Source organism: Pelobates fuscus, chromosome 8 (assembly GCF_036172605.1).
Source record: "Pelobates fuscus isolate aPelFus1 chromosome 8, aPelFus1.pri, whole genome shotgun sequence".
Taxonomy (NCBI): domain Eukaryota; kingdom Metazoa; phylum Chordata; class Amphibia; order Anura; family Pelobatidae; genus Pelobates; species Pelobates fuscus.
Genome location: NC_086324.1, coordinates 175,844,234 through 175,865,850, shown reverse-complemented (window position 1 = coordinate 175,865,850; position 21,617 = coordinate 175,844,234). Strand labels below are relative to the sequence as shown.

The 21,617-nt window shown below is 50.2% G+C and overlaps 2 protein-coding genes and 1 long non-coding RNA gene across 3 annotated transcripts in view; 2 read left to right on the top strand and 1 right to left on the bottom strand.

Annotated features, from left to right (window-relative positions):
• LOC134570676 (bolA-like protein 2) overlaps positions 1–3,722 on the bottom strand; it is a 6,639-nt gene extending 2,917 nt beyond the window's left edge. The window contains exon 1 of the mRNA XM_063428607.1: positions 3,690–3,722. Within this exon, the coding sequence (XP_063284677.1) occupies positions 3,690–3,722 (33 nt within the window). The remainder of the gene's footprint in view (positions 1–3,689) is intronic.
• LOC134572088 (uncharacterized) overlaps positions 1–21,617 on the top strand; it is a 129,357-nt gene that overhangs the window by 70,083 nt on the left and 37,657 nt on the right. The gene's annotated exons all lie outside the window — the stretch shown is intronic.
• On the top strand, positions 5,507–21,340 carry LOC134572087 (SAGA-associated factor 29-like). The gene is made up of 8 exons (XM_063430900.1): positions 5,507–5,681; positions 5,760–5,832; positions 11,525–11,589; positions 11,661–11,790; positions 12,311–12,457; positions 12,540–12,575; positions 20,402–20,564; positions 20,809–21,340. The coding sequence occupies exons 1-8, from the start codon at positions 5,576–5,578 to the stop codon at positions 20,923–20,925; spliced, it is 837 nt and encodes a 278-aa protein (XP_063286970.1). The 5' UTR covers positions 5,507–5,575; the 3' UTR covers positions 20,926–21,340.

The following is a 21,617-nucleotide window of genomic DNA, read 5'->3' as shown; positions in this document are numbered from 1 at the left end:
TGTCTCTACCCTACTTCCCCCAACCCCACTCCCTCTGCTGTCTCCTACCCTACTTCCCCCAACCCCACTCCCTCTGCTGTCTCCTAACCTACTTCCCCAACCCCACTCCCTCTGCTGTCTCCTACCCTACTTCCCCCCAACCCCACTCCCTCTGCTGTCTCCTACCCTACTTCCCCCAACCCCACTCCCTCTGCTGTCTCCTACCCTACTTCCCCCAACCCCACTCCCTCTGCTGTCTCCTACCCTACTTCCCCCAACCCCACTCCCTCTGCTGTCTCCTACCCTACTTCCCCCAACCCCACTCCCTCTGCTGTCTCCTACCCTACTTCCCCCAACCCCACTCCCTCTGCTGTCTCCTACCCTACTTCCCCCAACCCACTCCCTCTGCTGTCTCCTACCCTACTTCCCCCAACCCCACTCCCTCTGCTGTCTCCTACCCTACTTCCCCCAACCCCACTCCCTCTGCTGTCTCCTAACCTACTTCCCCAACCCCACTCCCTCTGCTGTCTCCTACCCTACTTCCCCCAAACCCACTCCCTCTGCTGTCTCCTACCCTACTTCCCCCAACCCCACTCCCTCCGTGGTCTAATTCTCTCTCCTACCATACTTCCCCCAATCCCACTCCATCCGTGGTCTAATTCTCTCTCCTACCATACTTGAAATCCATCCAATCAGAGTGCTCTCTGTCATTTTACACAGCGTGGGGAAATTCCAAGAACGGGGGGGGGGGGGGGGGGGGAAGCTACGTTTTTTATTATTTTTTTTTTGAACAGTGAGCAGCCACTGTTTACTAGACTAGCGGTATAGCGAGTAGGGGCAGAATTTACTAATACTAAGATATCTTTAATTAGTATTAGTAAATGTGGCTGAAAGACCAATTCAGGTCTGAATTAAATTGAAATTCCCATACGAACAAAGTCCCAAATTGCGTCCTAACACAAATGGAGAAACTGTTAGGATGCAATTCGGCAGTATTGCCGGCGTTCTGTCCAAGTGGGAACACGGAGGAAAGCTAAGGAGTGTGGGAAAGTTTCCCTGCGTAGGAAACCTCCAGAGAAATAGTGTTTTAAAGAAAACTAGAGAAGATGGGGAGAAACGGAGAACAGATCCTGACAGAGGGAGAGATTGGGGAAAGGTAAGACACGGCCGCTTTAATATATCATATAATGGGGGGATTGTGCTCCCAGGACCCCCCCGGCTGGCTGAGATTGATGGTTACGCCCCCAGGCTGGCTAAGAGTGATGGTTACCCCCCTGGGCTGGCTAAGAGTGATGGTTACCCCCCCCCCGGCTGGCTGAGAGTGATGGTTACCCCCCGGCTGGCTGAGAGTGATGGTTACCCCCCGGCTGGCTGAGAGTGATGGTTACCCCCCCCGGCTGGCTGAGAGTGATGGTTACCCCCCCCGGCTGGCTGAGAGTGATGGTTACACCCCCCGGCTGGCTGAGAGTGATGGTTACCCCCCGGGCTGGCTGAGAGTGATGGTTACCCCCCCCGGCTGGCTGAGAGTGATGGTTACACCCCCCCCGGCTGGCTGAGAGTGATGGTTACACCCCCCCGGCTGGCTGAGAGTGATGGTTACCCCCCCGGGCTGGCTGAGAGTGATGGTTACACCCCCCCGGCTGGCTGAGAGTGATGGTTACCCCCCCGGCTGGCTGAGAGTGATGGTTACCCCCCCGGGCTGGCTGAGAGTGATGGTTACACCCCCCGGCTGCTGAGAGTGATGGTTACCCCCCCGGGCTGGCTGAGAGTGATGGTTACCCCCCCCGGCTGGCTGAGAGTGATGGTTACACCCCCCCGGCTGGCTGAGAGTGATGGTTACCCCCCCCGGGCTGGCTGAGAGTGATGGTTACCCCCCGGCTGGCTGAGAGTGATGGTTACCCCCCGGGCTGGCTGAGAGTGATGGTTACCCCCCGGCTGGCTGAGAGTGATGGTTACCCCCCCCCGGCTGGCAGTGATGGTTACCCCCCCCCCGGGTGGCTGAGAGTGATGGTTACCCCCCCCGGCTGGCTGAGAGTGATGGTTACCCCCCCCGGCTGGCTGAGAGTGATGGTTACCCCCGGCTGGCTGAGAGTGATGGTTACCCCCACCGGCTGGCTGAGAGTGATGGTTACCCCCCCGGCTGGTTGAGAGTGATGGTTACCCCCCCCCGGCTGGCTGAGAATGATGGTTACCCCCCGGCTGGCTGAGAGTGATGGTTACCCCCGGCTGGCTGAGAGTGATGGTTACCCCCCGGCTGGCTGAGAGTGATGGTTACCCCCCCGGCTGGCTGAGAGTGATGGTTACCCCCCCCGGCTGGTTGAGAGTGATGGTTACCCCCCGGCTGGTTGAGAGTGATGGTTACCCCCCCCGGCTGGCTGAGAGTGATGGTTATCCCCCCCGGGCTGGCTGAGAGTGATGGTTAACCCCCCGGCTGGTTGAGAGTGATGGTTACCCCCCGGCTGGCTGAGAGTGATGGTTACCCCCCGGCTGGTTGAGAGTGATGGTTACCCCCCGGCTGGCTGAGAGTGATGGTTACCCCCCCGGCTGGTTGAGAGTGATGGTTACCCCCCCGGCTGGCTGAGAGTGATGGTTACCCCCCGGCTGGCCTGAGAGTGATGGTTACCCCCCGGCTGGTTGAGAGTGATGGTTACCCCCCCGGCTGGCTGAGAGTGATGGTTACCCCCCCGGCTGGTTGAGAGTGATGGTTACCCCCCCGGCTGGCTGAGAGTGATGGTTACCCCCCCCGGCTGGTTGAGAGTGATGGTTACCCCCCGGCTGGCTGAGAGTGATGGTTACCCCCCGGCTGGTTGAGAGTGATGGTTACCCCCCCGGCTGGCTGAGAGTGATGGTTACCCCCCCGGCTGGTTGAGAGTGATGGTTACCCCCCGGCTGGTTGAGAGTGATGGTTACCCCCCGGCTGGTTGAGAGTGATGGTTACCCCCCCCCGGGCTGGCTGAGAGTGATGGTTACCCCCCCCGGGCTGGTTGAGAGTGATGGTTACCCCCCCCCGGGCTGGCTGAGAGTGATGGTTACCCCCCGGCTGGTTGAGAGTGATGGTTACCCCCCGGCTGGTTGAGAGTGATGGTTACCCCCCCCGGGCTGGCTGAGAGTGATGGTTACACCCCCCCCGGGCTGGTTGAGAGTGATGGTTACCCCCCCCCGGGCTGGCTGAGAGTGATGGTTACACCCCCCGGCTGGTTGAGAGTGATGGTTACCCCCCCGGCTGGTTGAGAGTGATGGTTACACCCGGCTGGCTGAGAGTGATGGTTACCCCCCCGGCTGGTTGAGAGTGATGGTTACCCCCCCGGCTGGCTGAGAGTGATGGTTACCCCCCCAGCTGGCTGAGAGTGATGGTTACCCCCCCGGCTGGCTGAGAGTGATGGTTACCCCCCGGCTGGCTGAGAGTGATGGTTACCCCCCGGCTGGTTGAGAGTGATGGTTACCCCCCCGGCTGGCTGAGAGTGATGGTTACCCCCCGGCTGGCTGAGAGTGATGGTTACCCCCCGGCTGGTTGAGAGTGATGGTTACCCCCCCGGCTGGTTGAGAGTGATGGTTACCCCCCGGCAGGTTGAGAGTGATGGTTACCCCCCCCGGGCTGGCTGAGAGTGATGGTTACCCCCCCCGGGCTGGTTGAGAGTGATGGTTACCCCCCCCCCGGGCTGGCTGAGAGTGATGGTTACACCCCCCGGCTGGTTGAGAGTGATGGTTACCCCCCCGGCTGGTTGAGAGTGATGGTTACCCATCGGTTACTTTAAGGATGGTTAAAGTATGGTTACTTTAAGGATGGATTCCTTAAAGGGACATTGTACCTACTTAATCTCATTGAGGTGGCTATAGTGTCCACAGTCCCTGATGCCATCCTTGCATTTAAACATTAAAAATGGCTCAACGAGTGTGCTGCTTGGGCTAATGAGGAAGGTTTAGCCTGAGCAGCAGTAAGCGTCTGTGATTGGCTGAAAGCGTCCGCTGACCTCTTTCAGCTTGCCTCCACATCCGTTGCCAGTAAGAATTGGTATGGCTAGAAGGTATTATGTAAATTCTGCTGTAGCCGCACCTCCTGTTCGGGCTGGGCTGCGGGTGGCCATGGGTCCTTTATCTAGTGGTAAACTCATCAAATGGTTTAACACTAAATAGAGGCACAGTTCCAGGGGACTCCAGTAGGGATCGACCGATACTGATTTTTTAGAGCCGATACGGATACCGATATTCTGTGAACTTTCAGGCCGATAGCCGATATAATTTGCTGATATTCTGTACATTTACCATTTAGGAAAATAAAAACTATTTCTAAAGGTAAATGCACAAAATATACATGCCACGTGTAGTGGATGCAGTGTGTTTAGACAGGGGAGCTGTTTGTGTTTGCAGTGTGTGTAGTGAATGCAGTGTGTGTAGTGGATGCAGTGTGTGTAGTGGATGCAGTGTGTGTTTGTGTAGTGGATGCAGTGTGTGTTTGTGTAGTGGATGCAGTGTGTGTTTGTGTAGTGGATGTAGTGTGTGTTTGTGTAGTGGATGCAGTGTGTGTTTGTGTAGTGGATGCAGTGTGTATTTGTCTAGTGTGTGTAGTGGATGCTGTGTGTATTTGTCTAGTGTGTATATAATGAAAGCAGAGTGTTTGTGTAGTGTGTGGGTAGTGTGCGTAAAGTTAATGCAGTGTGTGTGTAAAGTGAATTCTGTATATACTAACTGCAAAGTGTGTAAGTGTGTAAGTGTGTGTTTGTGTTTGTGTAGTGTGTGTGTGTATATAAGGAATGCAGTGTGTTTGTGTAGTGTGCATTATATAAACACACTACACAAACACACTGTGTATATAATGCAGTGTTTATATCATGCAGTGTGTTTGTGTAGCGTGTTTATATCATGCAGTGTGTTTGTATAGTGTGTTTGTATAGTGTGTGTGTGTGTGTATATAATGCAGTGTGTTACACACTGCATTATATACACACACTATACAAACACACTGCATTATATAAACACTGCATTATATACACAGTGTGTTTGTGTAGTGTATGTGTATAATAATGGAGTGTGTGTGTGAGGGGTCATTTTTAATTAATTTTTCTTTAATATTAAATTAAATTATTTTTTTTTTTTTTATATATTTAATCATTATTATCTTTTTTGTTGTTGTCCCCCCTCCCTGCTTGTTGCCTGGCCAGGGAGGGGGGATATAGCAATCCCTGGTGGTCCAGTGGCATTGGTTGAGCTGTGGGGGGGGGGGGGGGGGGAGCCGGGCAGCAAGCGTTTACTCACCTCCCTGCAGCTCCTCCAGCTCCCCAGTGTAAGTCTCGCGGCCAGCGTGCCGCGGGTGTCACGAGATTTACACTGGGGAGCTGCAGGGAGGTGAGTAAACGCTTGCTACCCGCCCCCCCCCCCAGGACCGCTGGGCTTGTAATGAGCCTGGCGGTCCTGGGAGGTATTATCGGCAATATCGGTATCTCTATTGGCCGATACCGATATTGCCGAAAATACAGAATATCGGCCGATTATATCGGTAAAACCGATAATCGGTCGATCCCTAGACTCCAGGTACTATAACCACTTCAATGGGATAAAAATGCCTGCAGTGTTCCTTTAAGACCTATTTTGGCAGAGCATGCTGATGTTTGTTCTCCTATGTCCCCAGGAGGAACGTTCAAGGAGTGAACACAACCTTGTGAATATACAGAAGACACATGAGAGGATGCAAACTGAGAACAAGAGTAAGTGTTACCCTATTTGTGTGCTTTGGAATAAGCCGTTCTGTGAATAGTTTCTGTAACTGCGCCTTCTTCTCACAGTCTCTCCATATTATCGCACCAAGCTCCGAGGCCTGTATACCACTGCAAAGGCTGACGCTGAGGCAGAGTGCAAGTGAGTGCTGGATGGGTGAGGGTACTGTGTGGCACACGTTAATCCCAGGGACACATTTACCAGGTCACTGTGGGCACACTTTAATCCCAGGGACACATTTACCAGGTCACTGTGGGCACACTTTAATCCCAGGGACACATTTACCAGGTCACTGTGGGCACACTTTAATCCCAGGGACACATTTACCAGGTCACTGTGGGCACACTTTAATCCCAGGGACACATTTACCAGGTCACTGTGTGTAACGGACCGTTTCACTTACAAGAGGATAAAACCCAGTTTAGGCGATAATCCCCTTTCCAGATGCACAGGCAGCTACTGCAAACACCATTCTCCCGACTGGAACCACACGAACACTGGAACAGCTGAACAAGAAAAGCAGACATCGGCTTACACTCTTGGCAGTCAGCATACAATCCCATTCCCCCAAAGACCGAGACGACACATCGCTTTGAGGGTTAAGCAAGAACTCTAGACTGGGACACCCAGTCTGGCTTTTATTTCCAACTCACACATACAGGCCACACCCAGGGGGAGGCATAAAAGAACCAATGACATAGATGTTACCTCCCACACATCCCCTCCCCTTAGTGTGACACATAATCCCATTATGCATACAGAGTAAAATATACTTTTACACAACTTTCATAACTTTAAAACCATACATCACATTCACATAAAAATCCATATCCACAATCAATCCATTCAGGGGAACAACATATTAAAAAATGGCATGAATCCGACCAGGGGTTTAAAAGTTACTAAAAGTATCTTTTATTCCCCCTGGCTCAAACAGTAAAAGTAAAACATCCCCACAATGCATCCTGGCTTCCTCCCTTCTGCCCTGGAGATAATTGGAGAAGAAATCTAATTATCCAGGCCTAGAGGCAGACTCCATTAACCACATGGTTGCAAAAAGACAGTAAAAGACATAAACTTACATACTGATACATTTAACACATAAAACACACATTTCTACATATCCCCAGTTTAACTGAACACATAAATACCTACATAATATTTAAGACAGTATTACTGTGATATGTTACAAAGTCTTAAAGGGACATTAGTCCCAAAAGTCCCAATATGTCCATTGCTGATTTTAAAGGGCCAGTAGCAGCAATATAAATTATTACATGCCCAAATATAGTGTTTATAGAGCAATATGTCCATGGGCCGTAGTCGCAGGGCAGGAGGCTAGCAGCCAGGCCTCTCCAGTTCCCAGTGGCGAAGCTGGTTTCGCCACATTTCTCCCCTTTGCCAATTAGACTAACAGGGTACCTGACTTTCTGCCGGTCAGTGCCCTGGTTAGTCCAGCAACCCACCCACAAAACAGAAATAACCGAGCAGCCCACCCACACTAACCGGTTACTACATCTGGGGGAGGAAGAATTTTGTCCAAGTTCTGGGGTTTCACCACTGCTGGGTGGGAGACGGGTAGGCTGCCTTGGTGGGTTGCTGAGGGGGCAGAGACCAGCGGTACTCTGTCCTGTTGCCAGCACTACCACGGGAGTAGTCTGGTGGGCGCCTGGTTGCTGGAGACTGGCTGTCTCCCCTTTAGGTGCACAGCTCGACTGCCGGAGGGGGAGACTGACTGTCTCCCCTTTGGATCCATCACACTGAGGCTGGGGAACAGGACCGACCGTCCCTATCCCTTGTGCTGTAAGTGCAGAGACTACGGTCCCATCTGCACAGTTGTGGGGCTTAACATCTCCCCTCGGTGGGTTAGGTTGCCGTGGGAGAGAGGGTGTAACAAGCTCCTCTCTCTGGATGGCAAACTGCCGCTGGGGAGGGAGGACACTGCTCTCCTCTCCCTTTACTTCACACTGCCTTCCTGGCACATCACTTTGCTGCTGGGGGGCAGGAACAACAACCTCTGCCCCCTGTAACTCAGCCTGCCGCTGGGGAGGAAGGACGACACCTTCATCTCCCTGGGGTACACACTGCCGCTGGGGAGGGAGGACGCTGCTCTCCTCTCCCTTCACTTCACACTGCCTTCCTGGCACATCACTTTGCTGCTGGGGGGCAGGAACAACAACCTCTGCCCCCTGTAACTCAGCCTGCCGCTGGGGAGGAAGGACGACACCTTCATCTCCCTGGGACTTACTCTGTCGCTGGGGATCTGGGCCTGCTGCCCACCATCCCGTTGGGCCCGGTGGAGAGACCTCGGTCCCATCTCCACCTGCCTGTTGTGGTTCCTCACAGGACCAATCTTGTTGGATCCTCTGCGTCCTTAGCAGCATGAGGTACGCCTGTACATCGTCGTAGACCCGGGATGCCATCTGCACCGCTCGGGCTGGTGAGAATAGAGCCATCCTGCTCCTGTATTCCCTGATAAACTCGGATTCCTCCTTCTCCCTTGGAGGTGCTGCAGCAGCTGCGACTCTGTCTCCTTCCATTTTCTTATTTCCTTTGTAGCTAGGGTCGCTGTACGGATACTAGCGTTGCCCTCAATTTGTAATCCAGAAATGGTGTTGTCTGTAGCTGTCCCTCTGGTTGTAGGAACGATCCCGCCGCTTGCCACCAATTCTAACGGACCGTTTCACTTACAAGAGGATAAAACCCAGTTTAGGCGATAATCCCCTTTCCAGATGCACAGGCAGCTACTGCAAACACCATTCTCCCGACTGGAACCACACGAACACTGGAACAGCTGAACAAGAAAAGCATACAATCGGCTTACACTCTTGGCAGTCAGCTTACAATCCAATCCCCCCCAAGAACGAGACGACACTTCATTTTGAGGGTTAAGCAGGAACTCTAGACTGGGACACCCAGTCTGGCTTTTATTTCCAACTCACACATACAGGCCACACCCAGGGGGAGGCATAAAAGAACCAATGACATAGATGTTACCTCCCACACATCCCCTCCCCTTAGTGTGACACATAATCCCATTATGCATACAGAGTAAAATATACTTTTACACAACTTTCATAACTTTAAAACCATACATCACATTCACATAAAAATCCATATCCACAATCAATCCATTCAGGGGAACAACATATTAAAAAATGGCATGAATCCGACCAGGGGTTTAAAAGTTACTAAAAGTATCTTTTATTCCCCCTGGCTCAAACAGTAAAAGTAAAACATCCCCACAATGCATCCTGGCTTCCTCCCTTCTGCCCTGGAGATAATTGGAGAAGAAATCTAATTATCCAGGCCTAGAGGCAGACTCCATTAACCACATGGTTGCAAAAAGACAGTAAAAGACATAAACTTACATACTGATACATTTAACACATAAAACACACATTTCTACATATCCCCAGTTTAACTGAACACATAAATACCTACATAATATTTAAGACAGTATTACTGTGATATGTTACAAAGTCTTAAAGGGACATTAGTCCCAAAAGTCCCAATATGTCCATTGCTGATTTTAAAGGGCCAGTAGCAGCAATATAAATTATTACATGCCCAAATATAGTGTTTATAGAGCAATATGTCCATGGGCCGTAGTCGCAGGGCAGGAGGCTAGCAGCCAGGCCTCTCCAGTTCCCAGTGGCGAAGCTGGTTTCGCCACACTGTGGGCACACTTTAATCCCAGGGACACATTTACCAGGTCACTGTGGGCACACTTTAATCCCAGGGACACATTTACCAGGTCACTGTGGGCACACTTTAATCCCAGGGACACATTTACCAGGTCACTGTGGGCACACTTTAATCCCAGGGACACATTTACCAGGTCACTGTGGGCACACTTTAATCCCAGGGACACATTTACCAGGTCACTGTGGGCACACTTTAATCCCAGGGACACATTTACCAGGTCACTGTGGGCACACTTTAATCCCAGGGACACATTTACCAGGTCACTGTGGGCACACTTTAATCCCAGGGACACATTTACCAGGTCACTGTGGGCACACTTTAATCCCAGGGACACATTTACCAGGTCACTGTGGGCACACTTTAATCCCAGGTACACATTTACCAGGTCACTGTGGGCACACTTTAATCCCAGGGACACATTTACCAGGTCACTGTGGGCACACTTTAATCCCAGGGACACATTTACCAGGTCACTGTGGGCACACTTTAATCCCAGGGACACATTTACCAGGTCACTGTGGGCACACTTTAATCCCAGGGACACATTTACCAGGTCACTGTGGGCACACTTTAATCCCAGGGACACATTTACCAGGTCACTGTGGGCACACTTTAATCCCAGGGACACATTTACCAGGTCACTGTGGGCACACTTTAATCCCAGGGACACATTTACCAGGTCACTGTGGGCACACTTTAATCCCAGGGACACATTTACCAGGTCACTGTGGGCACACTTTAATCCCAGGGACACATTTACCAGGTCACTGTGGGCACACTTTAATCCCAGGGACACATTTACCAGGTCACTGTGGGCACACTTTAATCCCAGGGACACATTTACCAGGTCACTGTGTGGCACACGTTAATCCCAGGGACACATTTACCAGGTCACTGTGGGCACACTTTAATCCCAGGGACACATTTACCAGGTCACTGTGGGCACACTTTAATCCCAGGTACACATTTACCAGGTCACTGTGGGCACACTTTAATCCCAGGGACACATTTACCAGGTCACTGTGGGCACACTTTAATCCCAGGGACACATTTACCAGGTCACTGTGGGCACACTTTAATCCCAGGGACACATTTACCAGGTCACTGTGGGCACACTTTAATCCCAGGGACACATTTACCAGGTCACTGTGGGCACACTTTAATCCCAGGGACACATTTACCAGGTCACTGTGGGCACACTTTAATCCCAGGGACACATTTACCAGGTCACTGTGGGCACACTTTAATCCCAGGGACACATTTACCAGGTCACTGTGGGCACACTTTAATCCCAGGGACACATTTACCAGGTCACTGTGGGCACACTTTAATCCCAGGGACACATTTACCAGGTCACTGTGGGCACACTTTAATCCCAGGGACACATTTACCAGGTCACTGTGGGCACACTTTAATCCCAGGGACACATTTACCAGGTCACTGTGGGCACACTTTAATCCCAGGGACACATTTGCCAGGTCACTGTGGGCACACTTTAATCCCAGGGACACATTTGCCAGGTCACTGTGGGCACACTTTAATCCCAGGGACACATTTGCCAGGTCACTGTGGGCACACTTTAATCCCAGGTACACATTTACCAGGTCACTGTGGGCACACTTTAATCCCAGGGACACATTTACCAGGTCACTGTGGGCACACTTTAATCCCAGGGACACATTTACCAGGTCACTGTGGGCACACTTTAATATTAGAGGTCCATTCAAAGAGTCTTCTTAAACGGGCACTTTAACTTACAATGGATATTAAATGCTATTTCTCCAATAGTGATTTTCTTGGCTCACATAATTAAATACCCCTAGAAAATATTCATGGCTTTGGCTTCCCCTTTTTTATTACGTTGACTCTTAAATGAAAGATGCAGAAAGATCTGTGAAGCATTCTATTAGCCGTTAATTTGTGCCTGTTTTTGGATAAGAAAAGATCTCCTACTTTCGAGTCCTGCTTGTAATATGTCAGGGCCTTACCGGGCTCAACTACAGTGACTAAATTTTAACTGACCCTGGGCTCTGCAGATGTGTGTCCGGCATGTCCACCCATTAAGTTTCTCAAATAAAAGATTCAGATAAGTGGATATTTAGCCTGATATTTCTTCTCTTTGAAGCATCCTGCGTCGTTCGCTTGATAAAATAGCTGAAATAAAGTCCCTTCTGGAGGAGCGACGTATTGGTGAGTAATGGATCCTCTTTTCTCTTTGCTATAGTTAAAATGATTTTATTCACGGGTGATTCTTCCCGCAGCTGCAAAGATTGCTGGATTGTACCATGATTCAGAGCCTCCTCGGAAGACGATGAGACGAGGGGTGTTGATGACGCTGTTACAGCAGTCTGCTATGACCCTGCCCCTGTGGATTGGGAAACCCGGAGAGAAGTGAGTGGAATCTCTCCAGTGTGGGGGTTGCCTGACAGCCAGCCCTGTGCCTTCGCATTCTTTGAAGGTTAATACTAGTGCTTCTCCTTATTGTGATAGTTATGGTGTCCCAGGTAAGGAGAATGCCAAAGGAATATCTCGAGTTGGCGGAGGTGAACTGTACCAAAGATAGATAGGAGGAATCTTTTAAACCATGTGAGGTGTTTTTCTATATCTCGTTCTCCTGTTCTGTATGCTGTGCATGTAATGATGGATTTTATTAAAGATACAGCCCTCTGGACATATTACTTAAATGCAGCATGGGCAAAAGATATTCTTCCGCAGCATACAGAACAGACTAATCTTTATTCCATAAAGTGGTGTTCCTGCTTTATAAATGCTTGATTTTTATAGGTTATTAATATTCACTTTGAAATGGTCGATTTCCAACACTCTTGATTTGATCAGTTAATGTATTGGCATTTTGACCTTCTATCCACTGTACCTGAATCTTACTATCCTTAACGGTGACTCTTTATAGGCCACCTCCACTATGTGGAGCAATCCCAGCATCCAGTGACTACGTGGCCAAGCCAGGAGACAAGGTGGCGGCTCGCGTTAAAGCAGTGGATGGCGACGAGCAGTGGATACTAGCAGAGGTGGTTAGTTACAGCCATGCTGCTAACAAGTACGTTCCTGGAGCTTCCTTAACCTGGTTTGTTGGAAAAGGTGCTACTTATTACAGCAATTAATGTTTGTTTCTCTTTAAGGTATGAAGTGGATGACATCGATGAGGAGGGAAAAGAGTAAGTGAGATTTGTTCTTGTAAACCCCTAACCGTATTTAGTTCCAGTTTCTCATCCTGGGGACAGTCCTGTGAAGAAAAGAGACCTCAGCTAACCTTTTCTTCTATGTTTTGTGTTTAATTCCCCTTTTTCTGCCAACAGTAGCTTATCCGTTCGGCAGTTTGCATCACCGAACCACGACCTCCCTCCTTGCTTGTTGTGATCTGAGCACCGACAATTAAGTGTTCCCTGGGTGGCCGTTGTTTGTATAGCCGCACGCCACGAGGAAAAGAAAACGGCGGCCATCTTGTCCGCACGAGGCGAGTCAGCGGGACTTGGTCGTCGAGTGTCTGGAACTAAAATCGGACACTCGACCGTGCGAAGTACCGCTGAAAACTACCGGACGGCCGGTTCTCCCACTTGCCGAACACCCAGAAGAGCGGCATTCGGTAGTTATATCCGTATGGACCAGGGGAACAATCGCTCCTATGAGCCAGGAGGGTATTTTCGGGACTTTTGACAGTTTTCGCCCTTTTCCCCAATTGACCGACCCCACACACTGAATTCGTGGAACTGTTTTGGGCAGGAGCCTCGTGTGTGGTCGGTAAACTAAGACTTCCACACTTTTTAAGAACCCCTGAACCGATCTGGGTGAAATTTGGATATGTTTGCCTCCCAGATCGGGGCTATCAGGGGATATGTATTTTGTGGGGATACCTTGTGGGGAAAGGGGTGTTCCAATGTTTGGGTAAAATGTGTGCCCTCTGCCTGGAGATAATTGATTTAACCTTTAACTTATCTCACTATCTTCCAGGCAGAGGAAGGGGCGTGTAGTAAGAAAATACTGTACAGTGATTGGTAATATGTTTGTTTGTTTTGGGAGGTCCTCTTGCATGAGGACCCCCATAAAAGCCAGCCTGTTTCAATAAAGCTTTAGTTCTGTTACACCCTTCATGAAGTCTTGGCTCATGTTTGGGGAAAGGATACTCTAACTACTGGGAAGGATTGTCGTGAAGCTGTATTCATCTCTACCCCCTGCCGGAACTATGGTCACTTATACTCAGCAGCTGGGAAAGGAACAAGGGACCGCAGTAACATCTCCCCTGCAGGTCTTAACAACTGGTGGCAAGCGACGGGATTGAATGGAACGCAGAAAGACAACTGATGAATGGCCCAGCAGTACGAGAAACTAAAAAAGACGACGCTACAAGATCTACTGGAAGCCCGAGGCCAGGTGGCAAGCAACAAGAGAAAAGCTACCCTCATAGCCGAACTAATGGAGGGCGACCAAACCAGCAGCGTGACGGACGTCAGCCGAGAGGAAGCGGAGTTCCAGCGGAAGGTGATGTGGAGGCTAAATTCATATGGGCCGAACCCACCACCGGAGGCGATAACGCAAATCCTGGCACAAGTGAATGCAGAACGCAGTGCCCTACAGGCCAGCTTGAACCAAGCAGACAACGCATCACTAACAGGATCTATAAATGGAGGACAGCGAAAGAAAATTAACTATGCTGCATTTAAAAGCTTTGCGGACGGAGAAACAGAGATTGACGCATATCTGCAGGATTTCGAACGTCAATGCGCTTTGGAGGGTCTGGAATCAGAGCAATGGGCATCGATCTTAAGCAGCAAGCTCACGGGCCGTGCAGCCGAGGCCTACAGAGCAGTTCCTGACACAGCCATACATGACTATGCCAAGGTAAAGGAAATTCTGCTAGCTAGATATGCTGTGACCCCAGAGACTTACAGAAAGAAATTTCGGGCCTTACGGAAAGGAGGCCGAGACTCCTACACTGAGTGGGCTTTTAGGCTGTATCGAGCGGCCCAAAACTGGATACAAGGCTGCCTAGCCACCACATTGGAAGAGGTACTACAGCTCTTCTTACTTGAACACTTTTTTGAGCACACCCCGACAGACACCAGGGATTGGGTCAGAGACCGAAAGCCGGCTACCATCGAAGCCGCAGCCAAGCTGGCGGACGAGCATCATGAAGGCCGAAAGGGGGAAGCTAGTGGGAACCGTCCTCTGGTAAGGTCCAGTGCTCCACCACCAGGACCTGTGACCAACCCCAGACCACCCACACCCCAACCTGGTTTTGTCCGGAAACCTCCACCGGTATGTCACCAGTGCAATCAGCCCGGGCACTTCAAGATCCATTGTCCTCAGCGGAGCCGAACCAGCTGGGAACGGCCCCCACAAACCCCGAGGGCGGCCGCTCACCACTATCAGCACACCCAGGTGGGCGAGCCAGCACCCGACTCCGAACAGTGGGCTGTCCTACATGAGGTAGACCTAGCCCAAGCTGAAATAGACAATCGAGTCCACCACCGACAGTTGGTCACCGTAGACGGTCAAGAAGCAGAGGGGCTCCGAGACACGGGCGCCACCCTTACACTGGTACAGCCGCATACCGTAGCTGCCAAGGCTCGCACCAACAAGACTGTAGCAGTACGGGTGGCCGGGGGTGCCATCCACAAGATACCCACTGCTCGGGTACAGCTGAATTGGGGCCATGGTGACAGGCCGATGGAAGTAGGCATTATGGCGGGACTACCAGCCGACGTTTTGTTGGGGAATGATTTAGGGTGCCTAACTTCAAAGCTGATACAATCCGAACCTGCCGGAGCCTGCGCAGTGACCACTAGGGCGCAAGCCCGCCGAGCTGGATCAACACACTCCGAGGAACCACAGGTAGGAACTGAAAACCCAGTAGTCGCCCCTACCCCTATCCCCTTCTGGGGTACCCCCCAAGATTTTGGCCAAACCCAACAAACAGACCCCACCTTAGCCGGTTACAGGAAGGCAGTAGGGACACCCAGAGAAGGGAATAACCACGAGGGATTCCAATGGGATAAGGGGTTGCTGTATAGGGTTACCGGGGGAGTGGGGAGGGGGGCAGCACAAGTGATAAAAAGGCAGCTGGTAGTACCCCGGAAATACAGGGCGGAGCTTCTAAGGCTCAGCCATGATATCCCGCTAGCCGGACATCTGGGTATCAAGAAAACTAAGGACCGCCTTACCCAGACGTTCTTCTGGCCAGGAATATCCACCGATGTGCAGTCTTACTGTAGAACCTGTGATACCTGTCAACGAGTAGGGAAAAGGGGGGATCACCCTAGGGCCAAATTAAGACCCCTACCTATAATTGACGAGCCATTCTACCGGGTAGCAGTAGACCTGGTGGGGCCTCTCAACAAACCCAGCTCCTCCGGAAAGCGCTACATACTCACGGTGGTGGACTATGCCACCAGATACCCTGAGGCGGTGGCGCTCTCCAACATTGAGGCGGAGACGGTGGCAGAGGCCCTAGTTAAGATCTTTTCCCGAGTAGGGTTCCCCCGGGAAATACTTTCCGACCAAGGGACCCAGTTCACGGCAACTGTAACGCAACAGTTGTGGCAGAGCTGCGGGGTTAAACCTTTATTCAGCTCCCCCTATCACCCACAGACCAATGGTCTCTGTGAACGATTTAACGGCACGCTTAAGCAAATGCTCACGGCGTTCACAGAGTCCTACGGTCAATGGGAGAAGTTTCTACCTCACCTCCTGTTTGCCTACCGGGAAGTGCCTCAGGCGTCCACTGGGTTCTCCCCCTTCGAACTCCTCTACGGGAGAAAAGTTCCGGGACCCCTGAACCTCATACGAGAGCACTGGGAGGGCAGCACAGGGGAGGAGGGAGTCCCAGTCCTGCCATACGTGCTGGAGTTTCGGGACCGCCTGCAAGCTCTCACCGAGTCCGTTCGGGAGAACTTGCGGGCGGCCCAGAAACGCCAGAAACAATGGTATGACCACGGGGCAAGAGATAGGAACCTGGACATAGGGCAAAGGGTGTTAGCCCTCAGACCATCCAAAAAGAACAAGCTCCAGGCAGCCTGGCAGGGGCTATTTAAAATAGTCGAGAAAATTAGTGACACCACGTATATCGTGGCCAAATGTTCGGATGAAAGAGTAAGACGGGCCTTTCATGTCAACATGTTGAAGCCCTATCACGGACGCTCGGAAGATGTGGCTGCCATATGCGCCCCATCTACAGACGACAGTGAGGGACTCCCCTTACCAGACCTACTAGCGGCTAACCCCGGGACGGTAGAACAAGTGGGGTTAGGAGACAAGCTAGACCCCCCCCAGCAGGCAGACGCTAAGCACCTGCTCCAGGAATACGGTGGGCTATTCTCCTCTCTACCCGGATACACGTCCGCCGCAGTACACCGGGTAGAGACCCAGGGGGAAAACCCCTTGAGACAACAGCCCTATCGTATACCAGCAGCAGTACGCACGAGCATGTGGAAGGAACTCCAGGAAATGCTCGAACTAGGGGTTATTGAGGCTTCCCAAAGTCCCTGGGCGTCTCCGGTAGTGTTAGTACCAAAGCGAGACGGCACCACTCGTTTCTGTATTGACTACCGGAAACTAAATGACAGGACAATCACAGATGCCTACCCTATGCCGCGGATCGACGAATTGCTCGATCGCATGGCTAGTGGACACTTCCTGACTACTTTAGATCTGTGTAAAGGCTATTGGCAAATTCCCCTAGACCCGGCTGCCATCCCTAAGTCAGCCTTCGTCACCCCATTCGGGCTATACCAATTTAAGGTTATGCCGTTTGGGATGAAGAATGCCCCGGCTACATTTCAGCGGATGGCGGACCGACTTCTGGAAGGAATGCAGGACTTCGCATGTGCTTACTTGGATGACATCGCCATCTACAGCGGCACATGGGAAGCTCACCTGGGGCACTTGGCTTTGGTATTCCACAAATTACAGGAAGCCGGCCTTACCCTGAAACCCGAGAAGTGCCATGTGGGCATGGCAGAAGTCCAGTATTTGGGGCATCGGGTAGGTTCGGGTAAACAGAGGCCCGAGCCCGCCAAAATAGAGGCCATAGCAAATTGGCCCCAACCCCGCACTAAGACTCAGGTCCTAGCTTTCTTAGGCACAGCAGGGTACTATCGCAAGTTTGTCCCCGAGTATAGCACTCTAGCCAAGCCCCTCACCGATCTAACCAAAAAAGCCCTACCCAAGCAGGTATTGTGTGCAGCAGCGTTTCAAAGTCTCAAAGCAGCTCTGAGCAAAGCTCCAGTATTGGCGGCCCCAGACCCTAATAAGACATTTCTCGTTCACACAGATGCCTCTATGTTTGGGCTGGGAGCCGTGCTGAGCCAGGTGGGGGAAGATGGCATGGAACACCCGGTGGCATACCTCAGTCGGAAGTTACTACCTCGGGAGGTCAGCTATGCCACCGTAGAAAAGGAATGCTTGGCGTTGGTATGGGCCTTAAAGAAGCTTCAACCCTACCTCTACGGCCGAGCTTTTACGCTACTAACTGATCACAACCCTCTCATTTGGCTCAACCGAGTCTCGGGAGACAATCCCCGGTTGTTACGCTGGAGTTTAGCGTTGCAACCATACAATTTTACACTGCAGTACCGTCCGGGCAAACAGAACGGTAATGCGGATGGACTTTCCCGTCAGACAGACTTGGACTCTTAATGCTACCACCCGGACATCCCCTAGCCAACCCGGCAGGGTCTAGGCGGGTATGCCGACCCATGGAACTAAGGGGGAGTAATGTGAAGAAAAGAGACCTCAGCTAACCTTTTCTTCTATGTTTTGTGTTTAATTCCCCTTTTTCTGCCAACAGTAGCTTATCCGTTCGGCAGTTTGCATCACCGAACCACGACCTCCCTCCTTGCTTGTTGTGATCTGAGCACCGACAATTAAGTGTTCCCTGGGTGGCCGTTGTTTGTATAGCCGCACGCCACGAGGAAAAGAAAACGGCGGCCATCTTGTCCGCACGAGGCGAGTCAGCGGGACTTGGTCGTCGAGTGTCTGGAACTAAAATCGGACACTCGACCGTGCGAAGTACCGCTGAAAACTACCGGACGGCCGGTTCTCCCACTTGCCGAACACCCAGAAGAGCGGCATTCGGTAGTTATATCCGTATGGACCAGGGGAACAATCGCTCCTATGAGCCAGGAGGGTATTTTCGGGACTTTTGACAGTTTTCGCCCTTTTCCCCAATTGACCGACCCCACACACTGAATTCGTGGAACTGTTTTGGGCAGGAGCCTCGTGTGTGGTCGGTAAACTAAGACTTCCACACTTTTTAAGAACCCCTGAACCGATCTGGGTGAAATTTGGATATGTTTGCCTCCCAGATCGGGGCTATCAGGGGATATGTATTTTGTGGGGATACCTTGTGGGGAAAGGGGTGTTCCAATGTTTGGGTAAAATGTGTGCCCTCTGCCTGGAGATAATTGATTTAACCTTTAACTTATCTCACTATCTTCCAGGCAGAGGAAGGGGCGTGTAGTAAGAAAATACTGTACAGTGATTGGTAATATGTTTGTTTGTTTTGGGAGGTCCTCTTGCATGAGGACCCCCATAAAAGCCAGCCTGTTTCAATAAAGCTTTAGTTCTGTTACACCCTTCATGAAGTCTTGGCTCATGTTTGGGGAAAGGATACTCTAACTACTGGGAAGGATTGTCGTGAAGCTGTATTCATCTCTACCCCCTGCTGGAACTATGGTCACTTATACTCAGCAGCTGGGAAAGGAACAAGGGACCGCAGTAACATCTCCCCTGCAGGTCTTAACAAGTCCCTCCTTGGAGACCCTCTGACGTGGTCTGTGAGCTGCAGTCCACGGTTCATGGTGTTATAAGCAGACAGTGTGCTCACCCTGTGGCAGTTGGTTTGGGGGAGCCTTAATCCACCATCTATTTATTTGGCATCTTTACTTTACTGCATTGAATAGGGATGCAGAATTAGCTTGTTGGCACTAGACCTTTTTTTTTTTTTTTTTTTCTGGTTCGTCCAAATCAAAAGTCAACAAATAAGACTTGACCTGTAAATTCTGGGTGAATAAATTTACTCAGGTGTGTAAAGGTTTTTAATTTGTCCGAACCACCTGAAACCCCGCCTCTACCACTCTACGCTGTCAAACCAGACTGCAATATTTAATGTTGACGTATGGGAAGATATTCCCTATGCTCTGGGTAGGGTAATCATGTATGTTTTAACAGGAGTTAGCAAAGTATGTTTGCTAACCCTTTCTTACATGGGGTTCACTGGTCACATCTGCCAGGGAATGCTGGGAGATTCCGTTCATTTTCCTGCACTGCACAACCAAGCTTAGTGCGAGTAAAGAACTTCTCCCTCTCCTAGAGGCAGATCCCAGGTGCCAAGTCAAACCGTTTCACTACTCCTGGCACCATAACCATTCTAATGTGCTGCAATCACCTGCCTGATAAACGCCTACCTGTCTTGGTTATTTTTATACAATTTAATTTTGTGGAGCTCCTGTTTCTACTGACTTTTGTTTCAAAGGGACCATAGAAGCAGCAAAGTAAATACAGCAAAATGAAGCCGTTTTGGTTTATAGATGTCACTGCAGTCTCCTTGCTAAATTCTGCCATTTAGGAGTTAAATGATGTTTATTTTTATGCAGCTCTAGTCACACTTCCCCAGGCTGTGACTGACAGTCTCCATGAGAAAATGGTTTTAATTTCCAATCAGATCTGACAGCACAGTGTGTTTACTTCTTAAGTCCTTCTCTAATGTTTTGAACTTTAATCACACACAGGGCTTTTAACAGAATAGAAGAAACTCTTAACTAAACAGACTGTTATAAAGAAAATATTAAATATTCCTTTACATTAAATATATAGGGGACACACAGGGGAGGTGAAGCGAGCGCTGCATTAACCCAAACAAAATGAACTGGACTCCTGAATAGCAGTAAACCTGCAGGGGCATGATCTATACACCAAAACTACTTCATGAAGATAAAGATGTCTTATTGCTGATATGCTACTGACTTGCTTGACTTTTCCCGTGCAGACGTCACACACTGAGTCGACGCAGGATCATCCCGCTGCCGCAGTGGAAAGCCAATCCAGAGACGGACCCTGAGGCACTCTTCCAGAAAGATCAGTTGGTGTTGGCACTTTATCCCCAAACCACTTGTTTCTACCGGGCTCTGATCCATACCCCTCCACAGCGGGTGAGCAATCGGCACTGCCAATGTCTCAGGCAGAATGAGGAGCATGTTCTGAATATTATAGGAACAGAGTGTTGCTCTCTAATATCTATACATTGTCTAAAGTAGAAGGTAAATGCAGGCATAGCTGCCTTTTTAGTTATGGATTCAGGGTACATGGCGGTTCTTTAATCCTGCTGCGTCTGTGAAGCTTGTGGTTGTGCCCCAACCTGTGTTCTTTGATTTACTGGTCTCCTTTCTCTCACAGCCCCAAGATGACTATTCCGTACTGTTTGAGGACACCTCGTATGCAGATGGTTACTCGCCCCCTCTGAATGTGGCCCAGCGCTATGTGGTTGCATGCAAGGAGCCAAAGAAAAAGTGAAATGTAGCATTTAATGCACTGGAAAGACTGTACAGCGTAGAAAAACTCTTGACTACAAGATGAGCCAACTGAATTTTTATCTTTTTTTTTTTTTTAAACTGGCTAGCCCCTCTGACTTCTCATTACTGTTAAAGTGATTCCTCCTGTTTTTAGAAGGGATCGCCTGGAAATGGCCATGGACTGTAGACTGCCTAACTTCACGTAATCAAGGCTGTTTCTACAGCTAGTATGTCCTATGGTGAGAATGGACTGGGTGCCCCAACTACCAGCTCTTCCCATAAAACTATGGGAGTTCTTGGATCCCACAGAATTTTGGGAAACTGGTTAAAAACTAGATCGAGCCAGTCTATCATTCTTGCAGCTATAACAGTGGATCATTCCAAAGAGCTGACACATCAGACCTGGACAGTGAGTGAGTGTGTGTGTGCTGGTATCTGCATATTAACAAGTCTGCAGAAGGGTAACATTTTTAACTTTTTTTTTTATTCAATACAGTATCTGTACATGAGTAGAATGGGCACAGAATGCACCAAGATTAAAAACCTGCTTTTCCTTGCAAGTGTATAAATTACAGTTTGAATAAATACATTTTATATATACACGTGTGAATTTGATTGGATTTATGTGACAGTTATTTTTAATAGGCTGGTTCATTCTTTGTAAACTAAGCTTCTTGTAGATTTAGATCCAAC

What these genes read in the sequence shown, in the direction of transcription:
- LOC134572087 (XM_063430900.1), top strand. Translation starts at nt 5,576, where the DNA reads ATGCTGATGTTTGTTCTCCTATGTCCCCAGGAGGAACGTTCAAGGAGT. An exon ending in GACGCTGAGGCAGAGTGCAA is followed by an intron (nt 5,833 to 11,524) that starts GTGAGTGCTGGA and finishes TTCTCTTTGAAG; the next exon opens with CATCCTGCGTCGTTCGCTTG. An exon ending in ATTGGGAAACCCGGAGAGAA is followed by an intron (nt 11,791 to 12,310) that starts GTGAGTGGAATC and finishes GACTCTTTATAG; the next exon opens with GCCACCTCCACTATGTGGAG.